We start from the raw sequence: 22,373 nt of genomic DNA on the forward strand, positions 1-22,373 counted from the left end.
CAGTGCTGTATGTATGATGGAAGCCTGCACTGGTGCTATCCTTGCAGCTATAATATCAATCAGGGTGCACTGTTCCACACTAGAGAAAGAATATATAAGGCAACCAATGTTTGTACTGAGTATCCTCAGGAGAGCCCTCAAGCACCCACTTGGGTGACTGATATCATCATCAGGCTTACTCCTCGCCAGACTGGTAAGCACCAGTGCTGTATGTATGAGGGAAGCCAGCGGTGCAGCTACCCTGGCAGCACCAGTGCTGTATGTATGAGGGAAGCCAGCGGTGCAGCTACCCTTGCAGCACCTGTTCTGTATGTATGATGGAAGCCTGCACTGGTGCTATCCTTGCAGCACCAGTGCTGTATGTATGATGGAAGCCTTCGCTGCAGCTACCCTTGCAGCACCAGTGCTGTATGTATGAGGGAAGCCAGCGGTGCAGCTACCCTTGCAGCACCAGTGCTGTATGTATGAGGGAAGCCAGCGGTGCAGCTTTCCTTGCAGCACCAGTGCTGTATGTATGAGGGAAGCCTGCAGTGCAGCTACCCTTGCAGCACCAGTGCTGTATGTATGAGGGAAGTCAGCGGTGCAGCTATTCTTGCAGCACCTGTGCTGAATGTATGAGGGAAGCCAGCGGTGCAGCTACCCTTGCAGCACCTGTGCTGTATGTATGATGGAAGCCTGCAGTGCAGCTACCCTTGCAGCACCAGTGCTGAATGTATGAGGGAAGCCAGCGGTGCAGCTATTCTTGCAGTACCTGTGCTGTATGTATGATGGAAGCCTGCAGTGCAGCTACCCTTGCAGCACCAGTGCTGAATGTATGAGGGAAGCCAGCGGTGCAGCTATTCTTGCAGCACCTGTGTTGAATGTATGAGGGAAGCCAGCGGTGCAGCTATCCTTGCAGCACCAGTGCTGTATGCATGAGGGAAGCCTGCAGTGCAGCTACCCTTGCAGCACCAGTGCTGTATGTATGAGGGAAGCCAGCAGTGCAGCTACCCTTGCAGCACCTGTGCTGTATGTATGATGGAAGCCTGCACTGCTGCTACCCTGGCAGCACCAGTGCTGTATGTATGAGGGAAGCCAGCGGTGCAGCTACCCTTGTAGCACCAGTGCTGTATGTATGATGGAAGCCTGCACTGGTGCTATCCTTGCAGCACCAGTGCTGTATGTATGATGGAAGCCCTCGCTGCAGCTACCCTTGCAGCACCAGTGCTGTATGTATGAGGGAAGCCAGCGGTGCAGCTACCCTTGCAGCACCTGTGCTGTATGTATGATGGAAGCCCTCGCTGCAGCTATCCTTGCAGCACCAGTGCTGTATGTATGAGGGAAGCCTGCAGTGCAGCTACCCTTGCAGCACCAGTGCTGTATGTATGAGGGAAGCCAGCAGTGCAGCTACCCTTGCAGCACCAGTGCTGTATGTATGATGGAAGCCTGCACTGGTGCTATCCTTGCAGCACCAGTGCTGTATGTATGATGGAAGCCCTCGCTGCAGCTACCCTTGCAGCACCAGTGCTGTATGTATGAGGGAAGCCAGCGGTGCAGCTACCCTTGCAGCACCTGTGCTGTATGTATGATGGAAGCCCTCGCTGCAGCTATCCTTGCAGCACCAGTGCTGTATGTATGAGGGAAGCCTGCAGTGCAGCTACCCTTGCAGCACCAGTGCTGTATGTATGAGGGAAGCCTGCAGTGCAGCTACCCTTGCAGCACCAGTGCTGTATGTCTGGCAGACTCCCACTGCCTGGTTCAAGCAGCGCCTTTCGCTGGCACTAAACCCATACTCGAAGACGTTCTCTAAATAAAAAAAAAAGTTGATTGAGGTAAAGCGCAGCCCTGCTGTCGGTGCAGGGCACCGGTAGTCACGCCGGGCACGTCCCCCGGGATCTGCTGACGTCACCAGGTGGTGCTTCTCGGCACTTGCATGGTGCACTCATTGACACTTTTGCACGGAGGCAAACTGCGGGAGAATACTCACAACCTGCAGAGGCTTGACTGATTGCGCCTTCCCCACAGGCAAGTAGTGCCTTGAAGCTACAGATTCAAAGCGCTCCCGTCTTCATTACTTGCGGTTAGATCTCTCTCCACCTTACCTTTGTATGCACCCCATCTTTCCTTTTTTCCTCTTTGCTCACTCCCCAACTTCTTGCAGTCAGTCCTTCCTCGCTGCACTCATTCCTCTTCGTCCTCCCTCTTGTCTCCCCTTTATTCATTCGTCACCTCCCTCAATGTCTTCCTTATTTTACTTTTTTTATGAAAACAACAATGGTTCCAGAAGAAATTATTTCACAAATAATGTGCTACAAATAAACAAGAAACACACAGGTGCCCAGCAAAAGCAATCTTCAAGGCAGTAGAAATTATTAAATGATTATTCAATATATTATACAAAGACTTTGTGCTCACCATGTTACACTAAACAAATACGTACAGACAATATTGAGTGTGCAGAAAAGAACAATAACATTGGTAAAGGGTCTTAAATTCAGTGAACTGGTCGACATAAACTGGAACCTCACACCCCATTTCTCTCCTCGTCTGTGCCCTCTTTTCACTCTCTCCTGCGCGCACTTTTTTTTGCATTTTCTTCATTTCACCCCCACACTTAACACCCCTTCAGCTGTAAGCACAGAGCTGTATTTAGCTTTCAGACAGCTGTGTATCTCCTCCACATATGAAAACACCCGCCACACCTGACCACTGCTCCGCGCGCTCTGCAGAGAGGCCAAGGAGCGGATGGGCACGTATTCCGAGCCCTTGGCCCGCCGATGAAATTCGCACTGCCTTCAGCCTGAGCTGCGCGGCTCTCAGTGGTGGTCCGTCGGCACACCCGGTACCTGAAGTCACACAGGCGCATAGAAACAGTCTTTACAGAGTAGCGCCACGCATAAATAATGTGTGTTGCGTGAAAAAAAGCTACAGAAAACAACATCAGGGAAAAAATATATACTGTCAGATAATGTAAAAGTGAGTAAACCATGGAAGTAAAGGGAAACTGCATCGCTGTTCCAAGGCTCAAAAATCAGTGCCAGGTTTTTTTGCTAGCTGGCTCTGTGGGTGGGGCACGAAGGGGCTAGAACATTTATAGAGGGGGCACCGGCACCACCCCAAAGAGGGGCCTCCATCTACTGACAACTTCAGTTATTTCAACAAAAGCTACTGGGCTTTGGCTTTTTAAGGCTACACAGACAAGGCATTAACCCCTTCTCAGTCGGTAGGAATATCACCTGCTTGTAGCGCATAGAAAACACTAACCCCACAGGAAGCGCTACACAGGTGTCACCACTACATTGTCTTCACTCGTACACTCCCGCTGAACGACTGATACAGAATGCAGTCCCTGCCCCCTCTATCTGCCCCCTCTCTCCTGAATTTAAAAGGGGGGTCTGGGGGGGAGGCAGGAGTGAGGCCCCGCCCTTTGTACTCACCGCACTGACTCAGAGAGGGCTCAGCTAGGATGGAAAGAGCCCGTTCTGGCAACCCTCCTCCTTCTCTCCTGTCAGTCCCTCCTCCGTCTCCTGGCTCCCCCTCCTCCCCATCTCCTGTCAGCCCCCTCCCTTCCCTCCTGTGTGTCTCTCCTCCCTCTCTCAGGTATAAATAAGCCTGCAGCCTCCACCTGCCTCAGAGCTCAGTCTTCTTACAGAGCGATCCTACATAGACATATTCTCCCCTTGAGGCTTAAACTAAGACAACGATCTCCTCGCCACCGACATGATCTTCGACAAGGTGAAGCGGTTCCTTGTGACCCTGGACTGCCCGGAGCCGGACTCTCCGCCCGTCTTCAGCGGAGGAGACACCGTGACCGGCCGGGTGCTGCTGGAGCTGGTGGCCGAGACCAAGGTGGAGTCCATCAAACTCCACGCCCAGGGCCTGGCCCGGGTCCACTGGACCGAGTCCCGCAGCGCCAACTCCAACGCTGCTTATAGCCAAAACTACAGCGACGAGGTGGTGTACCTTGAGCACCAGGAGGCGCTGCTGCGCACAGGTGAGGGGGGACTGCCCTGGCATGGGTGGGGGACAGGTGCACCTAAAGCTGATGAATAGCCCACTAGACTGATGAGGTCCTTGTAAACCTTTGTGCAGATTGTTGTTCACAAGTTGTATCCTGGCAGGGCGCTGCCTCAGCTCTTCATCCTTATAGTGTTGAATAAATAAAACTGACCCTGAGGTTTAATATAGCATTTATTGGTAACGCACCATGAGATAATTTTGTGCAATGCATAACACCCCTACCCACCCACCCGACAGCCCTCCACACAACAAAGACAGAAAGAAAATGTGCAAAATGTGTCCTAGTTAGTTTTGGGGTGTTGCACTGAAGGTAGAGAGTTTTCACGAACACTCTCCTAGCGACACAAGTCATAATTTGTTTAAATCTGTCTCTTTAGGACTAGTGGGAACGCGTTCATGTTTGTTACAGCGTAAAACAGGGAGAGGGTATATTATACGAGCTAACCCGAGCCATATACGCAGTGTAAAGCACTTATTTTAATATAAGATTCAGTACTAGTGTCCAGAAAGTTGTAAATACTTCAATTTCTAGCAAATATGAGGAGTGAGGGAAACATCCAAATGAAGTAGCTTGTTCAAGATCACACAGTTCGGGAAAGGGTGGTTGGGGCGCCGGGATCTTTACTCCACGGTCGATAATAGTCTGCCTGACAGATCCTAACAGTTTATAAACTGTATTAAATAGTACACCTTGTAAGTCACTGAGCTTGGCATGACCCGCTGCCCCTAGTGAGCACCGAGGGGGGGGGAGGGGGTGGGTTCAGTGGCGTAGCGTGGGGGGTGCAGGGGGGCCGGCCGCACCGGGCGCAACATCTTGGAAGAGACTAAATCCACGGGTTAGGGGGCGCAAATTACTTGCCTTGCCCCGGGTTAGGGGGCGCAAATTACTTGCCTTGCCCCGGGTGCTGACAACCCACTCTACGCCACTGGGTGGGTTAACTTCCAGGTGCCCCCGTGTCTGGGCACACGTGGGGCAGGGAGACAGAAGTCTGTGCATAAACAGCAGCTGCCTTTAATTGCTGTCACGCACACGAGGGTTTAGAAAATTGTGCATTACTATCTGAGCCAAGCACACGTTACCACGAACTCCCACTTCAGAACCGAAATACAGGCCCCTTCAATTGTGGCCAATCGGTCACACCCCGAAATGTAGGCTGCAACCCTCCCTCTGACAACTTGATGAAATGTGTGTCGTCCGGGTTCCAGCTAGGGACGATAGCCTCCTTCATCCTTCTGTGGTCGATAAAATGACCACACCTACCTAGCACCTGCCATTGAGGTGCCTAGCACAATTTTTCCTGATGCAGGCGCTATATAGATGTTATGTGTATATGCGTTGTAGGTTCAGCAGAAATCCTGCTTTCCAGTCTAAAAATCTTTGTACCCTCGGACTAATATTCCAGCGAAAATAGTGTTTGTTGGTTCTCAAGGTTAAAATGCGTTCTAGGTTCTATGTCACAAGTTACGTAACTAGCTTTACAGGCGCCTCTGCAATTCCTTAAATCAACAGATTGAAGTTTCTGACAGCTGAGCTCAGAGGCGCAAGCACGTGACCGGAAACGATGACAAACACTGGTGAACTCATGGTGCCTTCTGTTTTTCTTTTTCAGATAACGAGTCGCTCACGGTCCTGCAGCCTGGAACCCACCAGTTCCCTTTCAGCCTCCAGCTGCCAGAGTAAGTCAAATCAATGACTAGACACTGCCTTGGGGTCCCAGTTAGACTTGGGCAGAAGAGCTAGTATGTCACATCGTGGCGGGAATCCCGTCCGCCATATTGCTTGTGCCGTAGGCTATGATGCATTTGTAATACCTGAACTGAACATCCACCACGTTTGTGACGGGGTATCCCATATGCCAAACTCTGTTTAGGCCTTTCATTCTGACACGCTGCAGTGTTTGTGGGAAGCTTGGAAATTAAGTGGCACATGTGCAAAACTGATATGAGATAGGGCTCTAGGGAGTAACATTGTTTAACACAAGCTATCAGTCGTGCTGTTGAAGTTTTAACACTTTTTTTGTTCACTTCCCCCCCCCCCCCCAGGAACCTGGTGACATCATTCGAAGGGAAGCACGGCAGCGTGCGATACTGGGTGCAAGCCAAACTTCACAGGCCGTGGGCCATAGTAAAGAAAGCCAAGGTGGACTTCACTGTCCTCGAACCCATCGACGTCAACACACCCAGCTTGTTGGTGAGTGCAGGGGTAACCTCTGGGGTGGTATGGTCACAATGAGGCAGATTTTGTTTACAAGAAAAGAAAAGTTCACTATGAACCGGTTATGAGAAAGAAACGGTGGTCCATGAATGACCACCGCTTGAGCACGAGACCCAGATCCAAGCCAGAATTTCATGATCATTCTTGACTATGTAAATAATTCTCAATTAAACACATTCCATGTAAATGTGGCTGTCTTAGAAGTTATGTTTCAGCGCAGTCCTTGTGGATCTGTGTTGAACAGCCTTTCTCCTGGCCTTCTAAGGGCACTTCAGTTTTCTGTGTGGACGTCCAGCTTTGTCAAGTTCCATTCAGGTGTTCAAGTGCCACAAATGTGCCACCCTCACTGACATAAGTTCTGGTTTGTAAGCGGCTTTGGCATGAATGAAGTAGTGGATCTTGAGAGGTTCTCAAAATAATATCAATTTTTAGGACCACATTTGGATGTGTATGTATTTGTGTGTGTGTGTGTGTGTATATATATATATATATATATAACACAAATGCCTAGGTTCGTTTCAATATTCACCAACGTTCTATGAACGTATTAGGGATTTATTTCAGTTCTATAAATATTATTGGCCATTCTTCAGCTTGATCATGGTTGCGGTGGATCGCTCTGCCTAAATGCCTCTCTTCATCCTCTCCAGGCTCCACAGGCAGGTACCAAAGAGAAGAATGCCCAGGCCTGGTATTGCCGACTTGGGCAGGTTTCCGTGACGGCCAAGATTGATCGTAAAGGCTATGCACCAGGTAACTTAAAAACTTAAAACACTGCCTTTGTTCTTCCAATGTCCGCTTCCAAACACTTATTTTTGTTTTTTCTTGTTTTATATATGACTGCCAAATTTCACCATATTGCCCTAAACATAAAAAAATGTTTTTTATTCAGATGCACAAAGTACCCCTTCCCGTTTCCCCAGGGATCAGTGTTTTTGTTTTTTGAGAACATGTTTCAATAACTCTATCAGTTCATGTACTCTCCAAGTTGTTTTTATGTTCCAGAATCCCTTAGATTGTGATTATTTAGTTTTCAGTGGTATTAATATTTTAATGCAGAATTATAACCGTGGCTGGTGGACATAGTTGGATTAAGTGGGGATGGTAATGGGGTTCAACAGGTAAGCATCTATACACCTAAAGTCTTCCCCAGCCAGCTATAATCCCCAAAACACAGTTAGCTATTGTCTACTCTGCTCAGCAGCAAGGGCATTTCATTAACCAAAAAGATTCCTTTCCTCCTCCCCAGGTGAAGTTATTCCCATCTTTGCTGAAATCGACAATTGCACTTCCAAGTCGGTTGCACCCAAGGCAGCCATTATCCAGACACAGACCTTTGTCGCCCGGGGGACCACGAAGCAGAAGAAGATTGTGGTTGCAAGCTTTGATGGTGATGCTGTGGCCCCCAGAAAGAGAGAGACGTGGCACGGCAGAGCGCTGAAGGTCCCGCCCCTCAGTCCGAGCATCACTCGGTGCCGAATCATCCGTGTAGAGTACTCACTGAAGGTAAGTCAAGGATTAACTTCCCGTATATGAGGCTGGGGGATGGATGGGGTCAGTGGGTTGTGTTAAAGAGAAGACCACCTTATCAGTCACAGGACCGCCAGCAGAATCCTACATCTCTTACATAGTCATTCAGATTAGACGACATGTTTCAACACATCACACATTAACCATTTGTGGCAGTGGAATCCATTAACATTTCATAAGTGGTGGGACCTTAAAAAGATCCATCCACTGCGCACAAAAAAAGATCTCCTCCCAGTGCTATTGTGACTTATTGTGACATAAATCACTCAATTCCCTATTAAAGAGATCACAAGCAATTTTAGAGGGTTTCTCCTAATTTACCCAGAGGAAGCCATTAGAGGGCTAAGGGGGTACCAGCTAAGTTCATATATGGTACACGAGGGGTCCTTAAAAATGTCAAAGTTTCTCTTTGAATCAGTTGATATTGGGTAATAGCTAATGTTTTCCTTATGTTAATTCCATAAAGGTTTGTGTTGAAATCCCAAGTACCTCAAAGCTACTCTTGGAGCTACCACTTGTGATTGGAACAATCCCCTTGGAAGCGTTTGGCAGTCGGTCGTCGAGCATCGGCAGCCAGTACAGCGTCAATCTGGATTGGCTACGCATGACCATCCCCGAGCAGCCTGAGCGTAAGTATGTTTTTTCACGCTCTAGGTCAGAAATAGAGAAGTTTTTAGTCTAAGTTATGACAATTACTAGAAACTAACTAGGGTCCTTGTAAGATTTGAGCAGAAGAGCTAGTATGTCAATTAAAAGCGGTATTAGGAAGTGGGTTCATTATTCAGGATATCATAAATTGGTTGATCTTTGTCCAAATCATTCTCGATAGCGGTTTCAGTTTTGTCGATGACATTATCAACTACAGCTTGGTCGATTCCCGTGACGTAATCAAGAATTGCTTGCTACTTGCCTACTTGATATTATTCGACAGCTTAATCATAGTCAATGACCTCAAATATGGTCTAATAGTCATCCTTGATACAGACTGTGGCCTCATCGTTGTCAATGATTTATTAACAATTACTTTATCATGATCAATGCCGTCAAAAAAGGCTTGATGGGGTCCATCTTGGTATCAACAACCGCTTGGTGATTGTCTGAGACATGTTTGTGGCTTGTTCTCTGTATGTCCTGACCATGGAAAGCAAAGCTAAATTATAAATGTTTGAGTACTACTCACCAAATAAATTAGGCAGGTGTAGACAACAAATGTGAATGCTCTGTTGATAATGCCAAAGATGTCAGGAAAAGGAGAGTACAGAAAGCCAATATTCTTGATAGATTTAAGGATGCTTGCAATGCTCTTCTTCTAACCTAAGGCCTGCTTTGCTCTCCAGCTCCTCCCGACTACTCCATTGGGTCCGAAAGTGACCCTGAACTCAGCCTGTCCCCTCCCTTCCACGGTGACTTCAGCGGCATGTTGGAGGGGCCGTTCTTCGCCTACATCCAAGAGTTCCGGAACCATCCTCCGCCCCTGTACTCCGAGGTGAGCGCTACTCCTGAAACCCCACCTACATCATTCCCGCCAGTGTCTGTAGTGTCCAGACGTCTTACTTCATCCCATCTCAAAGAACTGGAGAAACGTCCTCCTGGCCTAGTTGACGCTCTTGTTTTCCTTCTCCTTAGGTTGACCCAAACCCGATCAACACGTTGAGGCCACGATGCATGACTTGCTGAAGATCCATCTGTGAGATGCCCTCAAATTAGGAAGAATATCCCAGTTGGGACCGAAGACACGAGGATTCTGGCCTCGCGGAGTCGAAGACACCTGCCCTGGGCAATGTGTCCCACTACGTGACGTGGAGCGGTTGTGACATGGGGGTCTTCCGTCAGGTCCTGGCGACCACAAGGACTTGTATGGTGTGTTGACTCCACGAATAACAGGGGGTGTAGCGCCATGGGCCAAACAGTTTACCACGCAGGTGGAACGCATCGGACGACGTGAAGTATATCATGTTTATCAAAACTCGCGGTTGACGTCAGAAGCCCTTGTTGATATAAGAAATTGCTGCTGATGTAACATCTGCCACTGGTGTGAAATAAGTGCAGTTGAGGTAAGAGGCTACTTTCTAGGTACCAATAGTGTAAACCTCCCTCAACAAGCAGCAGAGGGGCCTTAGAGGAGAAGGTGTGGTGGAAATTTCGACAGGATCAGTCCAGATATTTCCCAGCAGAATTTGCACTAGAAAGCACTGTGTAAAGCCAGTGGACTGAGGGCGCGGGGTCAGTCATGTTCAGCTTTAGAAAACTCCGTTGCATGGAAACGATAAATGCCTCCTCTGTGACGTAAGAAGGAAGGGGTCGATTATTTTCGATCATTTTTACAAAAATAATCGCTGACCAATGTTCGAACTAAAAAGCAGAAAATGTCGAGGATTTCCAGAGGAACTTCGTAAATGAACCTGAAATACTGTATCAGTGCTTAATTTGTGCTTGTTGTTTCCGGTGCGGAGCACCAGCACTTATTTTTGAGGGCCGGCGCTTATTCTTCTGCCTCAAGCATTTACTGCGAGCAAAAGACACACATGGGAAAGAGGGAGGAAGAGAAAAACGAAAAAGCGTCACAATGGGAGAAAGCAGAAAGCTGCAGGTGTGAGCTGAAGGGGCAGGGAGTGGCTGTAAATAGATTGAAGAGGGCCGAGATGGCTTCAGGATTACGCTGCCTCAGTATGTGTTCACACATTTTATTGCAGCAGCCACGTGTTTAAGAGGAGGGCTCTGGGCACCGGCACGCTTTTAGTTACAAATTAAGCACTGATCAGCGTAAAACTTGAAAATGTCTCATCGTTTGTTTTTGTTTATCTGAAGCAAGGTGTGTAAAAAAAGATTTAATACTTGATATATTGAAAGGGGAGTACAGACATTTGCCATGCAGTGTTGTGCAAAAGTAAGAAACGGGTGAATATGCCTTTAAAATGGTTCAGTAATTAAAATCTTTAGCGCTTGTTTTTACGGAGATGCTGCTTCGTGGAAGGGGCGTTAAAGGATATAAATGTCCTATAATTGATGCTATTAACGTGCCTGTGCCCTGGTGGGTAAGTTAGCTCAGTGACCCAGGTGAAAGCTGCGGAGGAAGAGATGACACTAGATGTACAGTTCCAAGACATGTCGATAATAGCCGGGTTACTGATTACTTGAAGCGCCTAAACACTCCAAAAAGTGCGATGTGCGCTAGAAATAAACGGATTTTGCATCTTTATGTTCACTTGTTTTGTATCAGTTTTTGTTTTAAAGTTACAGAGATGTTGTTTTCCTCAAAAGTGTGAGATTATGTGATTTTTCGTTTTGTTACTTTGCAAATAAACTTTTGATCTTAGTTCATCTTGTCGAGTCTTCCTTATCAGCAACATTTTATTACCAGAAGTTCAGTAAAATTCTGGACTCTCTACACACATGGTTCTAGCTTTGCCTAATGTAAATTACTAAGGGTACATGTTATGTATGGTTTATGTGCTCTCTAGTTTTATCAGTAAAATTAAATTTTTGCAAATGTACTTTCTAATCCAATGGAAAATGTGCTGTCTGTACCAGTGCTTATATTGTGATTGTTGTTCCCGGTGGGGGGCAACGGGACTTATTTTTGAGGGCCAGCACTTATTTTTCTGCCTCGAGCATTTCCTGCGAGCAAAAGAGAAGAGAAAAATGAAAAAAGCATCACAAAGGGAGAAAGCAGAAAGCTGCAAGAGTGAGCTGAGGGGGCAGGGAGTGTCTATAAATGGATTAAAGAGACCCAAGATGGATTCTGCTGCCTCAGTATTCTGTGTTCGCATGTTTAATTGCAGCAGCCGGATGTCTAAGAGGAGGGCTTTGGGCACTGGCTTACAAATTAAGCAATGATGGTCCACTACCACTTATGCGCTACTCAGCAGCGCACGTCCATATGGGCTGAGGGGACACACCCCCTACATTTTTTCTGACTTGAAGAGTGTCTGTTAGGCTGAAGAAAAGTCAGGCTGACAGACACTCTTGTGCAGACTCCAGGCTGCCTGAGCTGAACTTGCATGGTCTGAAGAAGTCACAATTCCTATGGGCATGACCTCTTCAGCCAGGCAAAGGTGCCTCGTTGCCCTCCCCCACATGACCTCATGACGGGGGGAAGCATCATTGATTGCTTTGGACCTGAGCACTTCAGTATTAAGCCCTTAATGCCCAGGGCAGAGTGTCAATCAGTGACACCTCGTCACAGAGTGGGGTGGGGTCAGAACTCTCACTGACCCCATCCCACTCTGTGAGGAGTTGGGACTGCTGTCTTCCCTCATTGGCTGACCTTGGGTTAGCCAATGAGGGAAGGCAGCAGTCCCAACCCTCCTGGGACCGCCGAGGCTTCCCTGTCGGAGCTGCTGAGGTAAGTTTTTTTTTTTTTTTTCAACGTGTGGTGCATGCGTGTATCAATGTATGTGTATTGGTTAGTGAGTGTTGTGAATGGGTATGCGGGTGCGTGTGTTAATGAATGGGTGTGAGTGAGGTGTATGTGTGCGTGTGTAACCTACCCAGTGGCGTAGCGTGGGGGGTGCAGGGGGGGCCGGCCGCACCGGGCGCAACATCTTGGAAGAGACTAAATCCACGGGTTAGGGGGCGCAAATTACTTGCCTTGCCCCCGGTTAGGGGGCGCAAATTACTTGCCTTGCTCCGGGTGCTGACAACCCATGCTACACCACTGAACCTACCCCTCCCCAGCCCCCCTCCCTCTTAAAAGGACCAGACGCCTCGGCACTGCACCCCGTACCTCAGTAATATATTTGAACCACAGTTCTCCAGAATGCTCCACTGGGGACCTATCTACACCCGCACCCCGCGATTGCTGGATGGGTGAGGCTCGCTTTCTGCATTGTTCTTTGTGAGACACTTGGGGGTTACACAGTCTCCATGACTTCAGTGATGTAACGCTGATGGGAGCACCCCCACTCTGAAAGCTGTACCAGCACCATCGAGAGACAAAGTCAGATGTAAACATTTGAAGTAAGTAAGCTGGTTTAATAAAGCCAGCGGTGCGGGGGGTGGTGCCTGCTCCTGGGTCTGGTCCTGTCACATCCAGCAGCTGGGGGGTGGCGGGAGAAACAGGTGAGGCGAGGGCCCAGTCTGTCCCCTTAGATGCACTCCCCTCCCCCAAAGGCCCAAAAACTAATGGGTCACCAGCTCCAAACTGCACCCTCACCCTTGGGAGAGGCGATAGGTCCCGCTCACAAACCTGTCCTCAGGCCTGCTGAACTCCTAAAGTTTCCAAACATTTCTGCCATCCTGGTGACAGGACCCAATCCAACCCCATCAGGACCATTGAAGAAGAGCAAGCCGGGGACCCCAAGGGGAGCGCGCGAACATGCACCTAGGACGCATCTCACCGAGAAGAAACAAGGGGGGGGAGCACAGAACATACGCACCCCACTCCCTCCCCTTCGGCAGGTAGGCCTACCTTGTCGTGTGTAAAACACGTGCTCAGGAGTGGTCGGATGTCCCTTTAAAGGTGCCAATACCAGCAGAAGGGCCTAACTAATCCAAAAAGCCTCTGTGCAGTAGACCTTCTGAAAACCTAAGTGAGAGGTACTCCGACGACGGGGGTAAACTTTGGGAACGTAATGGACCGAGGGGAAAGCAAAAGACACAGGCCCACCCTCTTCGGAGTCCCACCTGGTGCCACAGCATCCTCACATGTCTGTAAAGGCCCCTCACCCGCCTGACATGCCCCAAGAGAGGGTGAGAGCCTGACCTGTTTGTGGCACTGAGCTATGTACAAGTTATGTGGTAAAACAAATTCTGCATAGTTAAAGGTTATGCGGCATATTTACATTAAAAAACGAATTCAAGGGTTATCATGAGTCGTGTGTGTTGCCAACAACACAACATACCACACAAATACAACTTGACTATGGGGCACACGAGGCCGCTTATACAGACAAAATGGCCACCTGGTTTTGGCAAGGTGACCAAGATATGCAATCTAAGAGCTCGTGCTCACTTCTACCAGTGCTTGGTGTTAGTTGTTTGGCTTATTTTTACCCTAAGTTAATATTGCTGCTTCCTGTCTCTAGGCAGGTTGGGGAAAATGTACCCTTGAGACAGGAGAATGGTCCTTTGGGCAGAGAACATGTACTTTGGACATGCAACATAGATTTTTAGACAAGAAACCTGTACATTTGGACAGATAATAGAGGCTTTGGGTCAGGGAACAGATACTTCGGATGCTGAGGCAGAGATGTGAAGCTGGACCGAGTCTGATTAGGGCGGGAACAGGGTGAACAGGACAGTGAACGAGGACAGGGCGACAAGAACCATGGCCATTGTGACAGAGCCAAGGAGACAACAGCTGGCAGAATCAAACATGGGCCTGGGCAACAGGGACTTGGAAAGAAGAGTCTAGGAGACGATACAGCAATAGGGTCAAAATGAACAATGGACAAGGAACATCGACAGGGGACAGGAAACAGAAATAAACCAGAAAGAGGGCTCCCCGAGAATGAGGGAGAATATGAGAGGTGAATATAGACAGGAAAAAAAGGGTAATGAATGTAAGTCGTGGATTTTAAATTCAGGTCAATAATAAATGTTGTGTTTTTGGGGAAGTTTCTGCCACTACGAATCAAGATGGACGCTCCCCTCAGAAGGAGGCCATTTTGACCAGACATCTACACTGGAGAGACGCTGGTGGCGTGTGGCTCCAGCGGTCGAAGTGGGCGGGATCAGTGCCGCACGACGTGCCCATACTTTTATGATTTATGAAACACCGTTCCCTTACTTTTTGCAAACAAAAACCGTTCCCTACAGTTTAAGTGCTTGAACTGAAGTGTCGTTCAGTGACTCCTGTGCGGTCCAACCGAAGCCGGCCCGACGGCTAAAAAAATAACAGAAGGAAGTAGCGGTGGTGAAGCGAATACCGCACTTCCCCCAAGCAACAAATGTGTAAATCAATACGAACAATCTGTTCAGCAGCCAGAGACACTGTGCTATCCAACTCATGTCAAAGGGGAACTCCCACATTTACATAAACGTAAGCAAGCCCCAGAGCAGAAGCCAACAGTCTCGAAAGTGATGGTAAGACCATGTAGTACGTCCAGTTAATAAACAAGACCGTAATAGTTCATTGAAAAACTGGACTTGTTTAATCCACAAAGAGCAGGCAGCAGGCACGTGTTTCGTCCTTGGCGACTTTTTCAAGGCTATGAGAGGTAATACAGATGCCCGAAAGTCAATGCAGCTTTCCAGTGTTTTGGAATTTTTCTGTGTGGCGTCAACTAAATTCAAACTTCTAATTTCTTCCTACAATGTAGAGATCTCTAGTCGGATGGCCTCCCTTTTCCTTTCCGCATGCTTAATGGATAGACACCATGCCATAGGATGACAGCGTTTGTAGATGTTAGTACACCTCTAGGAAAAAGAATGTGACCCACACCAAAACAGAAATGTGAAATAAAATGAAGGCTTGAAACAGAAGTTTTTTAAATTAGAAAGATTGAAGAAACAGGAGTTATCACGATGGTGGGATGTCACTATACTTAACAAATATATTGAGATAAAATAAATACCTATCGGGTTTTGTATCGTTATTTTTCCAACTTTTGATGATCTCGGGGAGGTCTTGTTATTGGAGTGGGAACAGCTACTAACGCAATCATCCTATGGCAGGATGGTTTTCAATGAACTATTACGTTCTTGTTTATTAACTGGACGTACTACATGTTCTTGCCATCACTTTTGAGACTGTTTGTTTCTGCTCTGGGGCTTGTGTATGTTTAAGACAGCTAAACAAGCCTTCCTACGAGGGTGCCTGCTTGCCTGAAAGAAATGCAAATGTGTGCTACGCGTTAATCTGCAAGCGTGAAGGATGCATGGGAGCCGGTCCTGGCTTTAATTGACCTAATCAGTCGAAGTTGCGAGATGACAAAGATTTATTCAATTTGAGTGGCAATGCAAAAAGTTAACAACTAGGCTGTGAAGTGCGTGCTTTTAATTGTAATTGTATGTATATCACCTTTCTACACCTGGAGGTGTTAAAGGGGCAATAATGTAAAAGAATTGCATTACCTGCACTCTGGGTATTACTAAAATCTATATTTTGGAAGCACAATTTTATTCTAAACATTTTGGGCATTTTGTAACAGTCTATCTTATACGATGGGTAATGCAAGTTTAAAATAATGAATTATATACTCACAGTGCTTTCTGTCACAGGCTGTGACCTCATAGCACTAAAAATTCACAAGTCACTTTTCTCCACTGCAGCAACCAAGGCTTAATTCTGTGGCTCTCTGGTTACACCCAGACCTCTGCAGCGCATTAACTAATAGAGGTTTCATAATGTACTGTAGTGCAGTTCCCAATGAGTAACAACTTTTTAAAATGTATTTTTCATTTAAGCTGCATGTTATTTTATATTTAGCTACCTGACGGTAAAAAACAAACAAAAGTAAAGAATATATTTTTTTTAAACTACACTCGTTGAACCCCACCCCCACGCTCACTGACCCCACCCTCACTGCATGCAGCATCACAGTTCCCATGCTTTTTTCTAATGCAGTTTGTCCACTGTGTGGCTCATACCACTGGTCATTACAGCCTTCAGTCACATCCAGTAGAGTGCAGTCTTGCCCGACTGACCAATATCATCAGTCAGTGTCAAGGACCACTGGGACATGGGGGAGTTTCTGGGTGCCATCACTTCACTGACAGTTTCTGAAGAGGTCCAGACGCTCCTAGCCTCAACCATGGACAACACCCGTGCAACAGAGAGACAAACAAACATCCAGGATGCTAGTCGGGGCAACTAGTACCCACAGCCTACTACCATGATGACTCACCCAACGACAGGAGGAACCTTAAGGGAACCGACCAGTGAAAAGTATAAAGCTTGTCTCAGTCTCTTACCCAATCTGACACCATCAACAGTCACCATCAATGAGTTTCTGGAAGGTCCCTTTGTTTGATGATTTCAGCTTGTAACACCTATTGGGGATTCACTCAATAGATGGCCGTCTTGAGACAATGGCGCCCACACCCCATTACACCTTCCATACCACTGATACAACCACTGTGTGTATCCACTATGCGTGCACAGGGTGGTGGGAAGTCACAAAAACAAGCCTAAGCCATGAAGACATCCGCGGTGACACCCATCAAACAGACGTTAGCAGTCAGGAGTCCAGGGAGAACGAGAGGACCAACCCACAGCACTCTGAGGAGACACAACCCAGTGAACGCCCGGCTAGTAGAAATAATATCTTTTAACACACAGTGGGAACAGAAAGGCACCGGGGGAAGCTACGACCACCACGCCAGGTTCCCCAAAGGACCAGGAGCACCCCATTGTTGCAACAACTCCTCACTAGCCATTCAAACACCCAGAGACTGTGGAGGATAGCTCACAAGGGCATTAGGAATGTGCAGAATCAGGCACCCCTCGTGTCCACAGGGCTGGGGCGCTCGGCTTCTGCTGGGATCTTGATGCGATCCAGTACACAGTCACCAGATCTACACAAGAATAGATTGAACATTGGCCCCCTGAAAAGGTTTGTGCACGGGTTGGAAAGTATTCAGTGGCACCAGCTGATGAATAGCTCCTCTGTCTCTGTGCACTCACTGTGGGAAGCTAGGTTAGTTTAATGTTTGCTCCTAGGTACCAATTACTTATGCTGTGGTTTAGAATAATACATGGTATGCCAAGAGGATTTGTTTCCTGTCAACTGATTTTTATCTCCTTAGACCATTACCTCGTGACGGAATGAATCTAGTGTCTGAAAATAATCATTACTCTCTGTACACCTATTCTAAACAAGCATTTGCAATGCAATGGGTCTCGTTTGCTTGAGTTAGAGCTATTAGCGGTGTAAATTCCTACGTGGACTTTTCTTGCCACATAAATTGGAAATGAAAAGTAAAACAGTTGACATAAGCATGTCAGTTCAAAGTGCCACGGCTGCCATGAGCGTGAGCGGGAAGGAGAGACACAAAAGGAAAAAGAAGTTCGCTCGCAGTGAAACGTATCGGCAGAAGTGCACTTATCCATGTAACAGGGTCGATGTCCAAGGCAGTAACAAAACCGCCCCAAGGAGGGACAAACGTAAAGCATTTACCAATGTCATCAAAGGATTTTTGAAAGGTAATCCCATTAACAAGTGAAAGTGATGGGCGTGCGGTGGGCGTTGTTAAAAGCCCAGATATATACCAACACGTGGGAAGACAGCGCTTGCGCGCTGCTACGCTGACCCTGAAAACTTTCAAAACACCTTAGAAACAGCCAAAGCACAGCCATCATAGAAAACATATTTTGGATTTGTAAGACAATTTTTTGCCAAATGTAAATTTAGGATTGGTAGTTCTAGCTTAATGAAGGTGCCATTTAGCAGGCCCTGTCCAGGCAAGGAAAAGTGACCTACGAGGAGTTTCAAAAATGCATCGGAGACTAGAGTGAGTGCACATATCTTCCATCAGTCCGCAGGGTCCTTGCCGTGTCTCTAGTAGAAGGTTCAACAAGGTGGTCGGCAATGTCTCGCACATACCATGCTCACTCAGGTTTCTGGGATGCACTTCATAGACTTCCATTGCACATCCAAGACTATATTCCCTGGATCCATTCCAAGTGGCACAAGCATTGGCAAGCCTAGGCCTGGAGACTCTGCAGCAGGGCCACTTGTCGACAAACTATCAGTTATTTAATGCACTGTTTTCATTGAGGCTATGCAGTCTACGGGGCCAAAGGGGATCATAGTTGGAGAATATCCCACTCATGTCCTAATACTTTGGTGCCATAGTACAATTCTGCCCTTGCACATGTATATTTTGTTCACTCTGCAGCCAAGTAACTGCTGAACGAATGTGCAACACTTGGCTGACTTTCGTTTCATAGAAATAAATAAAATAATGAGATACTTGAGGATGTAGAATACCATTCCAAGATGGCGGCTGTGCTAATAATCAGTCTGCGAGTAGCTTGGCTGTGAGGAGCTAGTGGCAACCAAGCCATCAGAAAAATAGATGGTACAGAGATTAAGGCAACCCTTTTTTCCTTTAATATCCCTTTTCAGATGCTTTTATCAGTGATTTCTCCCCAGTGCCAACGGCCCGCTCATAGGCTGAGAACAGATGCAAAATAGTTCCTGGTGCAGTTCAGCGGAGGCACGAGGACACACACAGGCATGCAACCATTTGAGAAATTGTGAGATTAAAATACTCCAAGATGTGATCAACAGTGTCTCAAGCCAATGTCTGGTAGTCCTGGAGTACAATAGACTGGAGAAGAGCGAGCCACAGCCCCTTAAAGAAAGTATAGAACACAATTTATTCACTAAGAAATGTGGACTTGAAAGGAAAAAAAAGAAACACCAGGAAACGAATTAGCAAGATTTGGTTCCCAATGTAAGTGCTTTCCACGCCACCCATTTAACTTGGCAGAATCATGGGTTAATAATTGCACTTAAATGTAATTTTCGACATTCACCCAGGTTTATTCTAAAAGTTCACATAAATATTTGGTTATTGATTTCTGTTCAGTTTCCACATTTCCATGGACAAACCTGCTTGTCATCACTTATAATTTTTTGCATGTTGAGAAAAGCTCCATTGAAGTTATAATTTAGGCCATGAGGGTGGCTCTCAGGGCCACCTCGCTCATCTCCACCGTACCTAAGACGTAAATGTCCAAAGTTGACCTTTAACCTTGGTATGTCTGTACTTGGAAGACTGGGCTGCCTGCCAACAGTTTTCAGACATATTTTCCCAGCCCTGGACAAAAGGCCATTTATTTGATTACAGCTCATCTGGGAAATATCTTTGTTTGAAAAAACTCGAGTGGGTTGGTGGGGGCGCACGAGAGAGCTCACAAGCCAGTTCTGGCGTCCAGCTCAGGCACCTGCTTGTTTGCCCTCCACGTGAGGGGGTCAGCTGGTGCACAACACCCCGTGTTTACAGAGCAACAAGCCGCATTCTGGTGATGGCTCGCGCCCCGGGGCCAGGCCCGCGTGGCTGAACTCTGCGGAATGAGCGCGCGAGGTATTCCGGGCCTGGTCTTGGCCGCGCACCCCGGCAGCAATGTTGGGGGGACGTCTAGCCAGGCATGACCTCTGCGTGCAAATGGGACACTTCCAGGAAGCCCCAGACTGACCGCTATGATCCGATAACAAACAAAGTCTATTAATACGCGGTCGGGGATGAGGGGGGGCGGCGGGATACTGGGCGGATGCTTATCTCGGTGACCCTGATGGATGACTGCCTCTGTGTGAACTGGATGCAGTTTGCTGTTAATGAGCAATGATGCTTTTCCTGACCTATGGCCATTGAGGAGATACGATTGTTTCCGGGGTGAAGCGGTGGGGAATCCTGGGCCAGAATTCCATTGAGTGGGTCATGCAAGCCCAACGTGCTCAATGAAGGGGGTCGTCTTCATTTTTGAAAAAAAAAAAATGGCAAAGGGCGCATTTTAAATACATTTACATACATTTGGTAAGTAGCCACCAGTTGTGAAGGCCCAGTCTTTAAATATTAAAATACGTACATAATGTGCCTATCCAGCCTGAGCTTCTCCTAGGGTGTTGAGAGAGCCATACGTCTCAAGAAACTGAGAAAATGGTGGAATACCGGTCCCTTTTCCAGCGCAATCAGGGGCGTAACAAAGGCCCCGGCAGTCTGGGTTGGGGGAGGGGGGGTGCAAGCCCACAGTGACCTGGCATTAGAACCCCTGAGTGAGTCTGGAGGGGGTCCCCCCAAGTACTTTGCAAGGGGGGGGCTGAAGTTTCGTGAGCGCAATCGAAAAAGGTCTCAAATGCACGGGCGATGCAGCTGGCAAACACATGCAACTTCACACGACAGAACATTTTTAATAGAATTCGTCTTCTTTGCATTTTAATTCATTTGATGAAGAATAGAAAGTGCAACGTGTGCCGTTAACAAAGCATCTTGCATACAGAAAGCTGCTCTGACATTGGGGGACAATTATGCCTCAAAGGTTTGGGGTGCACGCTATTAGATTCTTACAATTACATAGACAGATATTTACGTTCTCATGCACATAGGGTGATGTACCCCTACATGGCCATGGTTTACATTGTCATTTTATGCTACATTGCCTTTGGAGCATCAGGGTTAGGGTTCGGGTCAGTTTTTTTTATTAGGGTTAGAATGATGTAAACCTACTGCTGAGGCAATGTTGTTAATGTGTAGATGAAATAACTGTACAATATGTAGTAGTTATCAAATTCAATGGTGATGTCCCTTCTATTGGGGGCTGACTGGGGTTGCGGCTTTGAGGCCCTAGGCAACCCCTGCCACTCTGCTTGGACCCCTCCCATCCCTACCAAGTTTGTGTTACAAACAGGACCATTAATATCTACTATTCCATCATTGCTCCCATCTCCCTCTCCATCAGCCAGGATCCCCTTGTCCGACAACTCATCAAAGCCGTGCCCCCCACTACTCTACCCAGGGCGTTTCCATATTTCTTTCCTCTAGGTTTCTAAATTCCCCCCTTTCCTTAAAAGGCCCATCCCTCATAGGCTCGCATTCGTGCTTTGCCTGATCCCTTATAAGGGGGTCTCCACTTCTCCCCAAATGAGGCTAAGTTCGACATCTTGGCTCGTACCAAGGTGGTCTCTCGGTTGGTCCCTTTCCCGTACTTTACCCCCTTTCCTTCTCTTTGTCTTTTTCTTCTTTCTTCAGGGCGCATCTCTCGTACCTCGAACCTACACTTCTCGAACCCGCTTCTCTCCTCCAAGGGTCCTCAGAATTGCATTTTCTGTGCCACCCTGCACCAACGCACCAAGTGAACTGTGGCTTCCTCTGGCATCCGCATCTCCTTCTTTGGAGCCCGTTCCACTCTTGGAACTAGAGCTTGATTTAGAGGTTGGCGGACGGGTGACTCCGTCACAAATTGACGGATTTCCTGTCCGCCATATTATGATTTCCATAGGATATTATGGAGTTGCAATATGGCGGACGGGATATCCGTCACGTTTGTAACGGAGTAACCAATCTGCCAAAGTCTACACCAAGCCCTAAGGCCTCCATGGCCTTTTCCACTGTCTCCAGCCTCAAGCGCATCTTTAGGGCCCGATCGAGTTTCATAAGCCATCTGAATGAATATAAACAGTGGTTCCCAATCTGTTGTCCGGAGATCCCCGAGGGGCCACAAAACCTCCTCAGGGGGTCCGCGACTGCTTAGAAAATTCAGTAATATTAACAGATTAGGTCCCCAGCTTTCAGTACTGACTCAGTGGGGGTCGCCGGGTTCCAGTATTTATAAAGGGAAGGGGGCCACAGGAGTCAAAAGGTAGGGAACCACTGAATATATAGATATGTGTTTGTTTGAGTTTATAAAGCGCATTATGGCACAGCACAGTGCCTTGAGACCCTCACAGGTGAGTAGCCGCGCTTTACAAATATTGATTGATTAAAGCAGTAAAATTACAGGGGAAAGGGGCACCCACTAAACGCAAAGGAGCTGCCATCATGGAAGGGAAGGGACAAAGTTTTCAATCGCTTTCGGAAGGCTGCAAATGAGTCCAGACTCCGAATATGAGTTGGCAGGGTGCTCCATAGTTCAGCTGCAGCTACTGAGAAAGAGTGACCACCCCATCTGACTTTCCAAATCTAGGAACAATCACCCTCGGAATATATGCAGTCCAAGTCATCCCCGGGCTCTGACCTTGCA

The 22,373-nt window shown here is 47.5% G+C and overlaps 1 protein-coding gene across 1 annotated transcript; it reads left to right on the plus strand.

The window, feature by feature from the left end:
* Positions 1–3,603: 3,603 nt before the first annotated feature.
* On the plus strand, positions 3,604–11,060 carry LOC138267658 (arrestin domain-containing protein 2-like). Its single transcript, XM_069216787.1, has 8 exons — positions 3,604–3,973; positions 5,610–5,676; positions 6,043–6,190; positions 6,865–6,967; positions 7,464–7,720; positions 8,211–8,373; positions 9,082–9,230; positions 9,371–11,060. Exons 1-8 carry the CDS (start codon positions 3,700–3,702, stop codon positions 9,419–9,421), a joined length of 1,212 nt encoding a protein of 403 aa, XP_069072888.1. The 5' UTR covers positions 3,604–3,699; the 3' UTR covers positions 9,422–11,060.
* The last annotated feature ends 11,313 nt before the right edge of the window (positions 11,061–22,373 follow it).

The sequence above is a fragment of the Pleurodeles waltl genome, chromosome 12 (genome assembly GCF_031143425.1).
Source record: "Pleurodeles waltl isolate 20211129_DDA chromosome 12, aPleWal1.hap1.20221129, whole genome shotgun sequence".
NCBI lineage: Eukaryota > Metazoa > Chordata > Amphibia > Caudata > Salamandridae > Pleurodeles > Pleurodeles waltl.